The sequence below is a fragment of the Heterodontus francisci genome, chromosome 33 (genome assembly GCF_036365525.1).
Source record: "Heterodontus francisci isolate sHetFra1 chromosome 33, sHetFra1.hap1, whole genome shotgun sequence".
Classification (NCBI taxonomy): domain Eukaryota; kingdom Metazoa; phylum Chordata; class Chondrichthyes; order Heterodontiformes; family Heterodontidae; genus Heterodontus; species Heterodontus francisci.
Genome location: NC_090403.1, coordinates 12,656,954 through 12,674,245, shown reverse-complemented (window position 1 = coordinate 12,674,245; position 17,292 = coordinate 12,656,954). Strand labels below are relative to the sequence as shown.

Genomic DNA, 17,292 nt, shown 5'->3' with positions numbered 1-17,292 from the left:
TTTTATTTAATATGCACCACCTTCTGTCCTGAGGCTCAATGCCCATTTCAACAGGGCCTGGTGACCTTTGGGATATTAAGGAATCTGCCATGCACTATTGCCATTAACTCCAATACCTTGATGTCAGATTACTAAACAGTGCAATATTTTACTCCTGGTTTGACTGCTCATTCTCACCTGTTCTTCGTGACCAATATCTGGGGTTGAACAGCGCGTATCCTCATTTGAAACCCATCCAGCACTCTCTCGAGAAAGAGAAGAATAAAGTGCGTCTGGGCTGACCGGAGGTGCAGAAGGGCTGCAAGGCGAGGGTGTGAGAGGTAAGTCGCCAAGACTGTGAAAGCTGACGTCAGGGGAGGCAGGTTGAGGGGTCGAAGGGTTTGTGTTACCAAGCTGAGGAGTGGAATGTTCATCTGTTGATTTGTTGTCACTGAAGGGCTTGGATAAAGGGAATACTGATGGATCCATGCCATCAAGCCTGTTGTGAGCAGAACTGTGAAGTTCTGGGGAAGTATGCCATTTTTTGGGTAAAAACTGTACCTGTGAAGTTCAGGATTAAAGGGGAACGCTACCAGTTAGGAGTTGGTGCTGCATTCTGGAAGACAGGTACTGAAGAGCTACGTGAGGAATTTCAGAGTTTTGAAGAACTGTGACTGTAACTTGATGCCATATATGCTGAGTGGACTGCCCAGTAAATCCATGAGATCTATCTTTGTTGTATCTGATAGTCAATATGTAATTTACAATATCGAGCATGATTTATCTGGTAATTCATATTTAATTTATGTTGATTTTTGTTTGATTGTTAAATTAAAAGTTATAAAAGTGAAATCTTGTCCATTCGTTTTTTTTATTGGGGTCGTTCAGTAAATTCAGTTCTTTTGATTTGTTCGTCTCCATGGGGATCATAACAGCAATTTATCACCAATCTAGTGTTGTGCACTCATACTCACGGAAAATTGGGAGAAAACTTAACACCTTAGGAATATTTGAAGTGGCTATTGAATTTTCTGTTAGGGCCTAGTGACAATTAAGTGTGCTGGGATCCAATACTCTTTCTATTTGACTGCTTGAGACCTGTTTAAATTCTTACATATGATGTGAAGCTGGGAACCCAGCCAGTGACTCAAGGCCCAGTTAACTAGAATACACCTCACATTTGTTGGGCCAACAAAGTAGTAACCTAGGCTGCCCACATAGTGTAGATTAATAAGTTGTCTCCAATCTGAAGGAGATTGCAGTGAAAAGAAGAAAAGGTAACAACTCAATAACTCGCAATCTAAATTAAAACAAAAATTCACAGGTCAGGTCACTCAGTTCATGAAACAGATTGGTATTTCAGCAGAAGCAGTTCAATAAATTTTACTTATCTCTTCTTGAGATCTAGGTGACGCTAGCAAGTCTTGCATTTATCTATAGTTGCCCATAAGTGATGAGCCGCCTTCTTGAACTGTATCGGTCCATGTGGCAGTACTGTTACAATGGTGTTAGGTAGGGAATTTCAGGATATTGACCTAGACGAAAAGAAATAGTAATACATGTTCAAGTCAGAATAGTAAGACTTGGGCTGGATTTTTAAAGCCCGCTGAGTGCAAGTATACGGAGGCAGGCACAACTTGAAGATTGCATTCATGGAGGTCAGCACTGGGACCCGCTGCCTTTGGTGATGCCATTTTTAAAGGGACGCCAGCTGCAAGGGAACGGGTCAGGCACATGCTTCCAACGAAGAACCTGTTGAGCTCATTAAAGAGCTCATTAACAGGCATGTCAGTATCAATGAGCAATTTTTGAAGGCCGGGAATGGGGAAGACGCCACAGGGGAATATGACAAGGCTGTGAAGATGTGAACAGTGTGGAGGGCTATGGAAAGAGCTGATTATTTATTTAGAGATACAGCACTGAAACAGGCCCTTCGGCCCACCGAGTCTGTGCCAACCAAGAACCACCCATTTATACTAACCCTATAGTAATCCCATATTCCCTACCACCTACCTACACTAGGGGCAATTTACAATGGCCAATTTACCTATCACCTGAAAGTCTTTGGCGGTGGGTGGAAACCGGAGTACCCGGCGAAAACCCACGCGGTCACAGGGAGAACTTGCAAACTCCACACAGGCAGTACCCAGAATTGAATCCGGGTCCCTGGAGCTGTGAGGCTGCGGTGCTAACTACTGCGCCTCTGTGCCGCCCACAAATTAAAATAAAGCAGCGACAGCAAATAAATTCAGCTGCTTCAGATGTGCCTCAATGTGGCTATTGCTGCAGCTGGAAGGTCAAATTTCTCATTGGCAAATGGCAGGAAACAGGAGCAGGACGTGAGCCCACTGGCATCACAAGGGCAGCTGGAGTTGCCGGGTAAATGTACAAAGCCCAGCTAAGGGAGTTCAGATGGGAACAGGCTACTCTGACAGTGGACAGAGCAGCCAGGATGAGCTGCGGCAGATGCAACCTCCTGGACAGCAGGAGGCCAGAGCAGCCCAGTAGGGGGGCTGCAAGGGGAGGAAGCCACTATCCAAGACATCGGGTGCACAGCCCAAGAGTCACCTACCTGCAAATGACAGAGCACCAGTGCCATAGGAGGCTGCACCAATCCAGGCAGATAGTCAAGGTCCTGTGTGCTCTAATCCACAAGGACTTGAAGCCTCACGGTCCCCATGGCAGTTCCCTACCTGTAGCCATCAAGGTCTCAATTGCCCTGAACTTCAATGCAACCAGGTTGTTCCAGAGATCAACTGTGGACCCAGGTGGCATCTCGCAGTCAGCATCTCATTCAGCCATCAGACAGGTCACGGATGCCCTTTTCAGGAGCGCAGGGACTACATCCACTTTGACACAGATAGACCTGCGCTGGCACAGAGGGCATTGGGTTCAGCCTCCATCGCTGGATTCCCCCACGTGCAGGGCATCATTGCGATGTGCCCACATGGCCATCAAGGCACCCAGTGCCAGTGAGATCCATCAATAGGAAGGGCTTCTACTCCCTCAATATCCAACTGGTCCGCAACAGCAAGAGCTTCCTCTATGTGTGTGGTTGCTTTCCTAGCAGTTGCCATGACTCCTTCATCCTCTGCCAGTCCAGGTTGCCTCAGTCCTTTACTCAATCCCCCAAAGAATATGGCTGGCTCCAAGGGAAATCCCTTTAAGAGCTGGCTACTGACCCCTCTGCAGAAGCCCCAGACAAGAGATGCAAGATGCCACCTGTTGAGCAAGCCAACCATTGAGCAGGCCATTGAGTTTGTGAAGATGCGATTCCAGTCCCTGGAACGGCTGGGTGGTGCCCTCTCTTACGACCGATGTGGGATGAGTGCACTGATTTTTGTAGTTCCACTTCTCCACAGGTCACAACATATATTTAAATGTTTACTCAGTTACTGATACTGTCAATCATAGACTCTCTTTTTATCCCAGAATGAAATACACCAACCAGGTTTCTTTAATAAACAACAAAATTATCAGTTTATTACAAAATAAGACTTAATCAGTAACGAAGCAAAGCATTAACACAGATTGAAATATGAAAGCTCCCTTTTTACCTCAGCCCCTCACACACACACAAACCGGTTAACCGAAAAATAAAGATTCTTTTCTTTAGAGTTCTGTTGCAAAAAAAGGACAAAAAAAACTTTGACCAAATACTTGCTAATTCTTGAAGAAAAAAGATATATGGAAAGATGTCAGTTGTCCCTTTTTGGTTTGGTGTCCCAAATACACATAGATGACTGTCACTGGCATCTTTCTAGAACAGTTCTTTTCAGGCGACGCTGAAGATCAGTTTGGCAGGCTTTCCAGAAGAAATGCGGCAATAGGGGTTTCTGGCAGGCCTTTCAGGAGGAATGCAGCATCAATTTCTCCATTTCTTACACTGGCTTCTCAAAGAGATGGAAAAGCTGACAGGCTTTTCAAAGTGATGGAAGAGGGTGCCGATGGTGACTGCTCTCTTGGCTGGTTTTCGCCAACTGCCTTCAAAACAGTTCACACCCCAACACACTGTCCAAAGCAGAGTCAAGCCTCCTGACCCCCTATAAATCTTGACCTGTCACTTCTCCGTAAACATCTTCTCCTAGTCATAAAGCCCCTGCTGGGTATTTATCTGAAGACAGGTGACTCACAGTAAGGATTGTTTACAAACCAAGTCCAGAAGACCTTCCGACGACCCCAGTGAAAGAATAAAATCCATGGAATCCTTTTCAATTTCCCCGAACAAACAATGTCCATCATTCCAAAATAAGAGTCCTCAAAAAAAAAATATAGAAGCACCGTCAAAACACCTCCTATACCCTCCTGCAAGGCTCTCGTCATATGGTGGCCTGCTGTGCTCTCGATAACATGGCCCTCCAGAGAGGTGTGGACCTTGAGGGCAGTGAGGCTCTGGAAAGAGACAGCTTATTGGGGAAGGAAGAGGGGGGAGGGGTGGGGAGAGAGGGGATAACACTGAACTGAGATGCGCCCCTGCTGCAGGAAGAGGTGGCCTCCTCCTGCCACCGTCCAGGAAGAGGACCTTCCTTCTCTCACTCATGGCCTCCAGCGTTAGAGCCAGGTGGGCATCGATGAAACGAGGTTATGCCCTGCCCCTAGTCCAGGCCTCCTGCTCTCCTGGGACATCTCACTTCCCTCCCTCAGGACAACTAGCAACCTCAGTGATGGCTGCAATTGAAATCTACAAGCCCACAGTTGATCTGACCCACTGCCATTTTCAATCGCATTGGCTCGAAAAGGATAGGAAACCCACCTCCATACCAATTAAGGGTTTCCTAGTTGAAAATTGCAATTTGAATCAGTGTCCCAGAGGAGGCAGGATTCAGATCAAAAACCAGACTCAGTTCTTCTTTCCTGCCTCCATAATGAAAATCCAGCCCTTGGAGTTGACGGTGTTCCTACTCACTTCCTTCTTGATAGTAGAGATAGCAGAGGAGGAGCTGCCATCAAAGTAACCTTGAGTTGTTAATGTACCTTTCTTGTATATACTGTAGCCACAATGCAGTAGTGTGGGTGGATACTGAGCTTGGTGACAGTGGTTAGGGAACAAGTGAAATGCTCTAGCTGGGCTGCACCCATCCAGGTGAGTAGGAATGTTTCATCACACTACTGATTTGAGTGTTGTAGATTGTGAATAGATTTTGAGGTATCAGGGAGTTAGCCACTTGTTGCAAAGTCCCCAGGCACTTGCCAGCACTACCCACATTCTCACAAGAGACTGGATACCCTTGCTCAGTTGCTAATGCTCTCTCTTCTGAATCACTCAAGAACCTGAGAACACAATCTAGCCCGACACTCTCATATTTTACTGAAAGAATTGCTACAGTACTGGAGATAGTAAACTTTGGATGAGATGTTAACATCTGTTCCCTTCTGCCTATTCTGGTGATTTTAGTGCATGCTAAAGATCCCACAGTACTGTTGCAATAAGAGCACAATTCTCCCAGCCAACATTGCTCCTTCAACAAACACCACCAAAAAAGGATTAGCTGGTCATTGCTGCTAATGTGGGATCATGCTATGTGGAAATAAGAGTAACTCACTTCCTAAATAATTAATTGTATGAGACACACTCTGAAGAAACATGATAAGCACTACATTAATGTACGCCTACCTCTAAGTCTACACACGTGAAGAATGAATACACCAGCAAATCCAAAAAGTCTTGATTTTTTTTAATATTTTTAAAATTTTTAAACTTTTTATAAGCACACTTTGTGCTTAACATTAGGGTTGATTAAGTCATAAAGTACTGCTTCTCTGCATGAAGAAAAGCCTTCTATACAGCAAGGACAACAAGAGCCCATACCTCCATACACAGCTTTCAAAAAAAAAATATGTACAAAATAGAACATTTTTACAAGGCTAAGGGTGCTACAATCAAAGCAGTCAGCTACAATTTTCATTTAATGTATATAAAAGATCAAAAAAATTGATTTTTTTTACACTTTTCAATGAGATGGAAATATAGACAGGCACAAAGCTAACAATGAACTAGCTTTCAACACCACATGGGAAGGAACAGGTACAACTGAGGGACATTTCAAACAATTTTCAAAATGATAGGGGATGATGTAAGAGCAGAGATGGCTCCAACGTGTCTGCAGCACAAACATCAAGTATCACTTGTTTGTGAAATCTAACCCAAGGGTTGCTCCAACGAACTGTGCCATCCTTTACTACAGGGGAGTGAAAGCAGGCATGCAACCAGGCCTCAACATGGTAAGTCATCGAGAGACAGGTTCAAATATAAGCAATATTCTTATTACTGCAAGTTTGGGTGGGAATGGAGATTCAGGTGGGCCCTTACACATATTTCCTTTTCACTAGACAAATTTTAACTTTTTCTACTTTGTAGGCATGGACTCGATGGGCCGAATGGCCGCCTTGTGTCATAATGACTATGTTCTTTCAATAGCAGGCCGCTTCTAACATGTACTCTCAATGTTTCAGAACAGACCATAACAAAACCTGCCTGAGGTATTAACCTATCCGCTGCTCTGAGTACTTGAAAGCAGACTGCTTAGAAAAAACCTGGAATATGCATCTTAAGAGCAAACAACTCCACATGATTGAAAAACAACACTACCTCAAGACTGGGAAAGTGACAAGCGGTGCTGGCTGAACAAAGTCAAGCACTAGAACGCTGATGAATGTGAACATTTAAGCAAAACGTAAAAGTACTTTGGATTGTCAGCTTGACCAACTGACTGGAGAGACAAGCCACACATGGGGAGAACCATCACTGGGACAATGAACAACTGGCATGGTGGAGACAGGACTTTGGATACACAGACAGACTTGAACTGTCCTAATGGAAACTAAGATGGCTCCAACACTGACCAGGCTGGTTTTGAGGTGCAATTAATTGCTGGACACATCAAGCTGCTGTGCTAAGCCGTGTCACGAGCACAAAAAGGTCCAAGAGATCGGACTATGACCTGAATTATTTACTAACTGCTTCTGATTGCACTGATTCCATTACAAATCCCAGTTTTAAGTCATAGGGATCCAGGTTTGAAGGCAAATCTACCAACAGAACTAACAGTATGGTTTATGCTTTCAGGCTGCTTCCTGAAGGGGCAATGTTCTAACCAGTTGAGGAGATACACATTTGTTTTTTTCAAGTGAATGAAAGAATCTGCTATGCTTTGTACGAAACTGTTTGTTTCCTATGTTCTGCATTCACAGAATGCTATGCACTGAGAAAACAGGAACATTAGTTGAAACCTAAATATAGGTTAATACTGATCTAGAGTCATTCTGTTCAAATCTCCACAGCAGTGCAACAGAACAGAGGTAAAGTATCCAGGATTATTGATCACTCAGTTGCACATGACATTGGTCAGGCCACAAGCAACAGCCACATTCAGGAAAATGTTTACAACTAAACAACTTTAGCACTCTCTGGAAAACTGAGCAGTAGTTGTGTTATTTGAATGCCACTGCTCAGCCCTGATGAGACCCATTTCTGATTATGGTTTTGTAAAAGTCTTTTCTTTGGCAAACTCAACAGGTTTCCCTGATTTTTCTCTGCAGTTCTGAAAACCTCTATCACCCAACATAAATCCTGCATCTTGCATCAATCTTTTCTAACGTCAACAAGTAATAGAACCTTGGTTAAATGCACATTTAAAATTTTATTGCTACCATTGTGGCCCTGGTCAGAAGGTTGGCTCAAACCGAATAGATGTGCTGAGTATAGGCAGCTCACAGAGTTAAGCTGTATGACACGGTCTGATTCAGATCATGTTAAGAGTGAACTGTCCCATTCAGACCATACACACCATGCTCTTCCATTACTAACTCCATGATGTGTAGTTCTTTCCATTCTCTCCGCTCCCAAGACAAATGTAACACCCTTGACTCAATGCACCTAACCAGCAGGTTGTGGACAAAACTAGTTCCAGATGGTCAATCCCCTGTGCTTGTCTCCCTCTCATGGGAAGACCACTTATCCAACCTCTGTCCTTCTTTCCTCTGGCTTGAAGAACATGGAAACAGGTGATACTGACCTGTCTCAATCAAACAGCACAGAGGGCTGCCATATAGTGGTGCAGCTATTTCTGTGCCAGGTTACGCAATTAGAATATTTCTGTGCCAGGAGCATGGACATCTGCTCTTCAGATGACATATTTTGAGTTTGGCTTTTATTGCCGCATGCCACTTGCTGACTACTGGTTTTTAGAATGTTCTGATTCTTCAAAGTAACACTTAAAATACACCAAACAATGAGCAGCAGATGGAGTGGGGGCAGGCGGGACCCTTCCGCCATACGACTGGCTAGAGAAGCAAGTGAAAATCACTCTGTACCAAGTCTCACTTTAGGTTGAAGTTGATGCCCATCTATATTCGATATTTTGTGTGAACAGCTGTTCTTGCTTCCCATTATCACACTATGGGTGGTGTGTTCAATACAGATCTCTCTTGCCAGAAAATGGAAAACAAGGATGTTGAAGTAAGATAGCACCTAGACTGGAGTGCTTCCAACCTTCATAAACCTTACCCAGGGAGAAGGGGAATGGTACAGTTCAAAAGGAGATGATCAGAGTGCATAATCCTGCAAGGCTTGCATTTCCTCTATTTATGCTGACACCCGGTATTGCAACAATTCCACCACAGAGTTGGCGATGTTAGTGGAGATTCAATCGCTGACCCCACAACATTGACAGTATGCAGGCTGGGGGGTGGGCGAAGACACTTGATAATGAAGGCACGGGAGATTAAAAAGGCAGGTTATTGTCTTGGTAGAGTTATTATGACAGATCTTCATCCAAAACAACTTGCCTTTCCTCATTCAGGTGCTGTCTGTCCTGCTGTGTATTTTCAATGCTCTTTTACTCTTTCCCTGATACTCTGAAATCAGCTTTTAAAATCTAACTTTTTGAACAATCGCCCAAGTCGTGCTAGTTTTGTATGGAAATGCAATCAAACTGTTTTACAAAGTTGCTGGAGCCCCCTGTGTTCCTGTACTGTAGTGCCTCAATAACCTGATCAAGTGCTCAAGTAGCTGCCTGAAAGTCTGAACAGAATGGAGCTATGTATGCAGAATATTAAATCTTTCATTATTTCAGCAAGGAATCGCCGAATCAGTACAACTTGCTACCAGCAATTCAGATTGAATTAAATTGTAACATGCATGCCTGGTTGCTGATGGTTTTGCCCATGTTCTGATGGTACACCACCTGCAGTGAGAACATAAGCACAAGACCCAAATCTGTCCCCACATTCACACAGCTCCCCTCAAGAAGACTGCACAGCTGCCACCTGCTTTGACACAAGGGAGGTGAAGAAGCCACAAAGGTTCTGAGCTGTTTAAAAAGGAAGGTCATTTGACTGATGCTGAAAATGGAATGCTAACTGTACATTTATTGACATGTCAGCCCTGTCCCCACAGGCACCCGAGTCAGCCACAACACCCTTTCCCTCAATGGGATCTGAGCACAAGTCCTTTAACCCCTTCCAAGTTGCTAACTTAACCTAACATCTGGTCCCAGGCTGCCCTCTTCAGTAGATTCAAAGCAAAATGCAGAAACCAGTAAGGAGTAGGAAGCAGCAGCCAGAGTACAGATACATCCAACCCTCCAAAGTATTCACGATTACACAGCAATCTGCTTCCCCTTTGAACCCAGTTAACTCAGGAAGTGTTCATGACCACAAGACTTAGCAACTCACCAAGTCTAGAATAAATTAAATTCAAATCTGTTATAGGCTTTGAATCAATTTAATCTCCAAGTGGAGCTGCTGGCCAAGGTGCACTTTGGTTGGTGCTTACTCCAAAGCTCAAAGCAGGAAGTGATGCAGTTTTCTTAAGAGTGAAGAATTACTCATCTCGACCCTGGACAAGAAGATGGCAAAACATGAACAAGACCAGTTACGAAGCAGGACTGCTTTTGAACATTATTGCCTGCGTGCTCCACTGTTGATTTAAGAGATCGATAATCACCACACGCAACCAAATGAAGTTAGCAACTTGGCGTACAGGTCTATTGATATAGCCCAATACTCGAAATATCGATCAATCCAGCTTTTACCCTAGAATCTAACTTAACAAAACTAACCTCTTCATTGTGATAACTGTGGCCAGTGACAGAAAGTTTAATCTAAGAAAGCCATCTAAAATGGACTCTAAATTCACTAAAAACTGTGAATTTTGTTTGGGTGATGTTTGAATATCAAACGTCGAGAACAAAGTGTAGTTGCCACTAAATTTTCTTTATCTGTGTGTGAGCCGCAGAAGTACAGAATGTCTCTGTTTGTCCTCTTGCTGAACGGAGGACAGTGCACCACTCTCTGCTTCCTTATTCCCTCTGCTGCAGCTTCCAGATGATCGGCGACTGTTTCGAGTTTGTCTGTGGCTTGTTTCAGCTCGACTCTCACGCTCAGTCCCAGGATCACACACCAGTGGGAATGTTCGCTTCTCCCATGGTTGAACAGTCTAGAATAAAGGCAGAGATGCTTATTACAGACACAACACGGTATTCTGCCATTATGCATACTCATCAAGACAGACCACTGGCCTTTCACGTCTGCCCAGCCTGGACTGATGGGACAAAATTTTCCTCTTTCTTCAAGCACCCTATGTAAAATATGCAAGTACAAAGGCTTTAGATTTGTTTGCATGAAAGCCATGCGTAAACCAAGAATTCGTGCAGGCGTAGTTCAGTTTGGAATGAAAAATTCACTCAAAGACCATAGAATGGCTAGTGTTAGAAAGGGAAAAATGGCACACAGATGTAGGAGAGAGTGCTCTACTGAAAATGGCAGTGTAGAGGGTGCTTTACTCTATCTAACTCGTGCTGTACTTGTCCTTTGGAGTGTTTGATGGAACAGTGTATGGGGAGCTTTACTCCATATTTAACCCGTATTGAACCTCCCCGGCACTGTTTGATGCTGATGCTCAGTTTCTGAAATGAAAAGCTATGGGGAGATTAGGTGATTCGCTGAACAACAGGCAACAAAATTGAGAGCAGAGTATGTGAAGGCCCAAGAGTCCTCCTCTGTGAGGTGTGGTGGGTATCTCAGCAGAAAACTGAGCAAAATGGTCATGAGAGCAGCAATGAGGACACCACTCTGTGATGCTGAGCATGATGCCATCACAACTGACCAACAGAAGCTCTAAGTATAAGCTCTCCTGAAAGAGACTTGCATTTTTCTCAGCTCAGTTCTACTTATCTAGGAAGTGAGATTGGATGGTCTTAGGGATCCTTCCTGCTCCCAATGATCAGTATTAGGATCAGTCTTGGTTAGTCAAATAGATGAAAGGAATAGACTACATTCAAAATCTCACTGTGCATTGTACTGCTAGAACATGGCACATATCCAGAGTCAGTGCGTTGAAATAACATGCTGCTTTTAAAAAATTTATTCGTTCATGGGATGTGGGCGTCGCTGACTAGGCCAGCACTTATTGCCCATCCCGAATTGCCCTTGAGAAGATGGTGGTGAGCCGCCTTCTTGAACTGCTGCAGTCCATCTGGTGTAGGTACACCCACAGTGCTATTAGGAAGGGAGTTCCAGGATTTTGACAGTGTAGGAATGGCAATATAGTTCCAAGTCAGGGTGGTGAGAGACTTGGAGGGGAACTAGCAGGTGGTGGTTGCATGCATCTGCTGCCCTTGTCCTTCTAGGTGGTAAAGGTCATGGGTTTGGAAGGTGCTGTCGAAGGAGTCTTGGTGAGTTGCTGCAGTGCATCTTGTATATGGTACACACTGCTGCCACTGTGCGTCGGAGATGGAGGGAGTGAATGTTGAAGGTGGTGGATGGGGTGCCAATCAAGTTTTGCCCTGGATGGTGTCGAGCCTTTTGAGTGTTGCTGGAACTGCACCCATCCAGGCAAGTGGAGAGTATTCCAGCACACTCCTGACTTGTGCCTTGTAGAAGATGGATGGGCATTGGGGACTCAGCAGATGGGTTATTCGCCGTAAAATTCCCAGCCTCTGACCTGCTCTAGCAGCCACAGTATTTAGGTGGCTCCTCCAGTTCAGTTTCTGGTCAATGGTAACCCCCAGGATATTGATAGCGGGGGATTCAGCGATGGTAATGACATTGAACATCAAGGGGAGATGGTTAGATTCTCTCTAGTTTGAAATGGTAATTGCCTGGCACTTGTGTGGCACAAATGTTAGTTGCCACTTATCAGCCCAAGCCTGGATGTTGTCCAGGTCTTGCTGCATCTGGACACAGACTGCTTGAGTATCTGAGGAGTCACAAATGGTTCTGAACATTGTGCAATCATCAGCGAACATCCCCACTTCTGATCTTATGATTGAAGGAAGGTCATTGATGAAGCAGCTGAAGGTGGTTGGGCTGAGGACACTACCCTGACGACCTCCAGAAGCGATGTCCTGTGACTGAGATGACTGACCTCCAACAACCACAACCGTCTTCCTTTCTGCCTCGTATGACTCCAACCAGTAGAGAGTTTTCCCCCAATTCCCATTGACTCCAGTTTTGCGAAGGCTCCTTGATGACTTACTCAGTCAAATGCTGCCTTGATATCAAGGGCAGTCACTCTCATCTCACCTCTATCTGACTAGACACAGATGACGCTCTCTCGTCATAACAATTCAATTTACGACAGCTACCAACAGAATATTAGCGCACAGGAATCAGCCATTCAGCCCACGGCACCCATGCTGGCTCTCTGAAAGAGCACACCACTTCACCCCTTTTTCCCATACCCTTGCAAGGATTTTCCATTTTCCTTTTAAACCCATTATGGATTCTGCTTCCACCATTGTTTGTCTTATGCCATTCTATTTCCTAACAGGAAAAAAATTCCTAACTTCTCTCTTCACTTTGGTGATCTTAAATTTATGCACTTAGTTACTGATTCCCAACCAGCAGAAATAATTTCCTGATTTACTTGAACACCCTGATCGCCTAACATTCTTTGCCATTGTGAACAGAGCCCGTTTCTCTAATCTGAAATAACATCTCAGATCCCTGATATCAGTGAATCTCTTCTGCACCTTCTCCATTGCCATCACATCCTTTCCTGCATTTCACCTAAATTCCACACCCCCCCCACCCCCTTTCTTCGTGATAATCCTCAGCCTGTTTCCCTTCAATACCCATTCACCGCCCAGATGGAACAACCTTTCAGTTGACTCAACAACTTTCATTATTTTGACACTGCCTACTGAGACCCTCTTTAGTCTACTAGTTTTTTTATTTTTAAATGAAGTAGCTTTTTGAGCTTCTTCACAACCATAAAGTCTCATTCCTATCATTCTAAGCAATATTTACTGTCCCATTTTCATGGCTCGAATGCCCTCCCTATAATGAGTTGCCCAGGACTGCACATAGTACTTTAACTGTGGTCTAACAAATATTTTGTACAAATTCAACATTTTATGGCTTTGGTCACCTGTGGCTCAGCAGTAGCACTCTCGCCCAAGTTAGAAAGTAGTGGGTTCAAGTCCCAATCCAGACATTCAAGCACATAATTTGGCTGATACTTCAGTGCAGTACTAAGGGATTGCAGCACTGTTTAAGGCTCCATCTTTCAGATGAGACTTTAAATCGAGGCCCTATCTGCCCTGTCAGGTGGGCATAAAAAATCCTATTGCATTAGTCGAAGAGCAGTGGAAGTGTTTCTCTTGGTATCCTGGCCAACATTCATGGAACCATAACCATCTGTACCTATCTGCCCACTCTGCTAACTTACACTCTGATGCATTCTTCTTCAGTTTGCCCTGCCCTCTAATTTAGGATCAGCAGCAAATTTCAAACTCACTCCTCTTGAGCTCGTGGGAAATGTGAAGAAGCCCGAGAACTGATCCCCAGGGCACCACCCACTCCACATCCACCAATCTGAAGTACCCGTACTGTTTTCACCTCTCAGACCATACAGGGAATCACATGTCTAATGTTTCAAAAGTCTGACACGGGACTAATCAAATGCCATTTGAAAATCCACATGTACAACATGCACTGCATTCCTTTTGTCCATGGATTGTAATTTCTGCAAAAATGCAAATGAGGCAAGGATGATGTGTTTGTCACAATCAATGCCGACAGTCCTTGAATGGCCCAAGGCACTAATCCAATCCCATATCATGGACTCTCGTCTTGCTTTAAGAGCCCTGTAATTTCCTGGCTTAACTTGTTAAACAAGCATTAATATGCACCACAATAATATAAAAGCAAAATACTGCAGATGCTGGAAATCTGAAATAAAAACAAGAAATGCTGGAACCACTCAGCAGGTCTGGCAGCATCTGTGAAAAGAGAAGCAGAGTTAACGTTTCGGGTCAGTGACCCGAAGGGTTCCGATGAAGGGTCACTGACCCGAAACGTTAACTCTGTTTCTCTTTTCACAGATGCTGCCAGACCTGCTGAGTGGTTCCAGCATTTCTTGTTTTTATTTAATATGCACCACCTTCTGTCCTGAGGCTCAATGCCCATTTCAACAGGGCCTGGTGACCTTTGGGATATTAAGGAATCTGCCATGCACTATTGCCATTAACTCCAATACCCTGATGTCAGATTACTAAACAGTGCAATATTTTACTCCTGGTTTGACTGCTCATTCTCACCTGTTCTTCGTGACCAATATCTGGAGTTGAACAACGCGTATCCTCATTTGAAACCCGTCCAGCACTCTCTCGAGAAAGAGAAGAATAAAGTGTGTCTGGGCTGACCGGAGGTGCAGAAGGGCTGCAAGGCGAGGGTGTGAGAGGTAAGTCGCCAAGACTGTGAAAGTTGACGTCAGGGGAGGCAGGCTGAGGGGTCGAAGGGTTTGTGTTACCAAGCTGAGGAGTGGAATGTTCATCTGTTGATTTGTAAGATCTGCAGTTTGAGAAATAAAAAAACTCATCGCATCATCGTCACTTTGGGCACAAAAAGATCCCTAACACAGAGAGCTGAGGAGTGAGTGTGAAATAAACATTCAATGCTTTCAACACTAATATAAATACTTCAGGTTCAGAAAAAATATAGAAAATTTCTTGAAAATAAAACAGAAGTCATTAAAAAAAAGAGAGAGATAAGTTAAAGTGTGTGTTGAAAACAACATCAGGGCATAGGGTCTATTGCCCAATTGAAAGTTTCATACACTAACGCATGTAACACAAGTAGTAAAGCAAGTGAATTAGAAGCATAAGTTCAGCTGAAAAGGTGTGACATAGTGACCATCACTGAGACCTGGCTATAAGCTGGGCACGACTAAATATTCCAGGCTATAAAGTGCTTAGAAAGGACAAGGAAAGTGGAAAAAGGAGTAGCTGCAATATTGACATGGGATATTAAAAATAGAGGATGGCAATATGGGTGATCAGACAGTAGAAACGCAATGCAAAAACACAGTCGTTATAATGGACCCTTCAGCATTCACATAGGCTGGGGGAGCAGAACAATTTGAGTCCCAAAGGCAGCCAAGTTGTGTACACATGACACTTTTTTGGAAGAATACATTCTTGAACCAAGACAACCAGACATACTAGATTTCGTAATGAATAATGAACCAGAATTAACACTAATCTAAAAAGAAGGGAACACCCAGCTAACAATCTCCATAATATGACTGAATTCGAAATTAGGTTTGAGAGGGAGAAGGGGGAGTTAAGCTTTAATTTTAGTTAAGGTTGATTCTGGAGGGGAGAGCCAGAAATTGACAATAGACTGGGCAGAACTATGAGTGGATAAAGCGATGGATGAACAGTAGGCAGTAATCAGACAGGTATTTTGTAGCATTCAAGACTGGAAGACAAAAGTCTTACTTCTAAAACTAAACAACCTTGGTCAACAAGTGAAATAATATGAAACTAAAAAGGCTTATACAAAAACAGAGAATAGTAGAGATCCGGCAGACTGGGAAAGACAAAGAACAACAAGGATACAAAAAAACATATCAAAGACTGGCATAGCACAGACGGCCATTTGGCCCATCAAGTGCCGGCTCTTTCCAATAGCAAGCCACTTAGTCCCACTCCCTTGCTCTTTTCTCCCATCACAACAGTATTTTCTCCTGACAATATTTATCCAATTCCCTTTTGAAGGCTGCCATTGAATCGGCATCCACCACCTTATCAGGTAGTGCACTGCAAATCCTAATCACTCGTTATGTAAGAAAGTTTTCCCCTCATATCGCCTCTGGTTCTTTTGCCTTAAATCAGTGTCCTCTGGTTATCGATGCCTCAACTGTTAAAAACAGCTTCTCTTTATTTCCTCTTTCTAAACCCTTCATGATTTTGAACACCTTCCCCTAACCCTCTCTGCTAAGAACAACCCAAGCTTCTCCAGTCTACCCATATAACCGTAACCCCTCATCCCGAGAACCATTCTAGTAAATATTTTCTGCACCCTCTCCAAAGCCTTCACAGTCTTGCTTAAGTGTGGTGCCGAGAATTGGACACACACTCCAGTTAGTGTTTTACATAGGTTGACAGTAACATGCTGGCTTTTGTTGTCTGTCTCTGCTTATAAAGCCCAGGATTACATGTTTTATTATTAACTGAGTTATTAACCTGTTGTGCCACCTTCAAAGATTGTGCACAAACACCACCATGGGTCTCTTCTTGCACCCCCTTCAAAACTGTACCAGTATTTTAAACTTAAAGGGGGGCAATTATGAGGGCATGAAAGCATAGCTGGTAAAAATGAACAGGCAAAGCAGTTAAGGGATAGGTCAATAGAGATGCAGTGGCAGACATTTAAGGGGTTATTTCAGAATGCACAGAACTGATACTTTCCAACGAGGAAGAAAAATTCCAAGGGGAGGGCTCACCATCCGTGGTTAACTAAAAAAGTTACAGTATTAAACTTAAAGACGCATATAATTGCACAATGATGGGTGGCAGATCAAAAGATTGGACAGAATATAAAAAGCAGCAAAGAATGACTGAAAGATTAATAAGGAGGGAAAAATTAGAGTACGAGAGAAAGCTGGTGAGTAACATAAAGACAGATAGTAAGAGTTTCTATGGAAATTTAAAAAAGAAAAGTTAACAAAGTGAGCAATGGTTCTACAGAAAGTGAGTCTGGGGAATTAATAAGGGAAAATAGGAGATGGCAGATGAATTGAACAGATATTTTGCATCGGTCTTCACCACAGAGGATAAAAGTAACATCCCAGAAATAGCTGTAAATCAGGAAATGGAAGGGAGAGAGGAACTCAAGAAAATTACAATCACCAGGGAAGTGGTGCAAATGGTATGTTGGCCTTCATAGCGAGAGGATTCGAGTACAGGAGCAGGGGTGTCTTGTTGCAACTATACAGGGCCTTGGTGAGGCCACAGCAAGCTGTATAAAACGCTAGTTAGGCCACAGTTCTGGGCACCACACAATAGGAAGGAAGTGATTGCACTG

At 43.7% G+C, this 17,292-nt stretch overlaps 1 protein-coding gene and 1 long non-coding RNA gene across 3 annotated transcripts in view; both read right to left on the bottom strand.

The window, feature by feature from the left end:
• Positions 1–1,510, bottom strand: part of LOC137348023 (uncharacterized) — a 42,150-nt gene extending 40,640 nt beyond the window's left edge. Inside the window, exon 1 of the long non-coding RNA XR_010969048.1 lies at positions 178–1,510. This is a non-coding gene — a long non-coding RNA (uncharacterized lncRNA). The remainder of the gene's footprint in view (positions 1–177) is intronic.
• A 4,127-nt stretch (positions 1,511–5,637) lies between these two features.
• Positions 5,638–17,292, bottom strand: part of kansl1b (KAT8 regulatory NSL complex subunit 1b) — a 193,523-nt gene continuing 181,868 nt past the window's right edge. For both annotated transcript variants that reach the window (XM_068013093.1, XM_068013092.1), the window contains exons 14-15: positions 14,523–14,775; positions 5,638–10,417 (exon numbers count right to left, since the gene is read on the bottom strand). In XM_068013093.1, the coding sequence (XP_067869194.1) occupies positions 10,196–10,417; positions 14,523–14,775 (475 nt within the window). In that variant the 3' untranslated portion in view covers positions 5,638–10,195. The remainder of the gene's footprint in view (positions 10,418–14,522; positions 14,776–17,292) is intronic.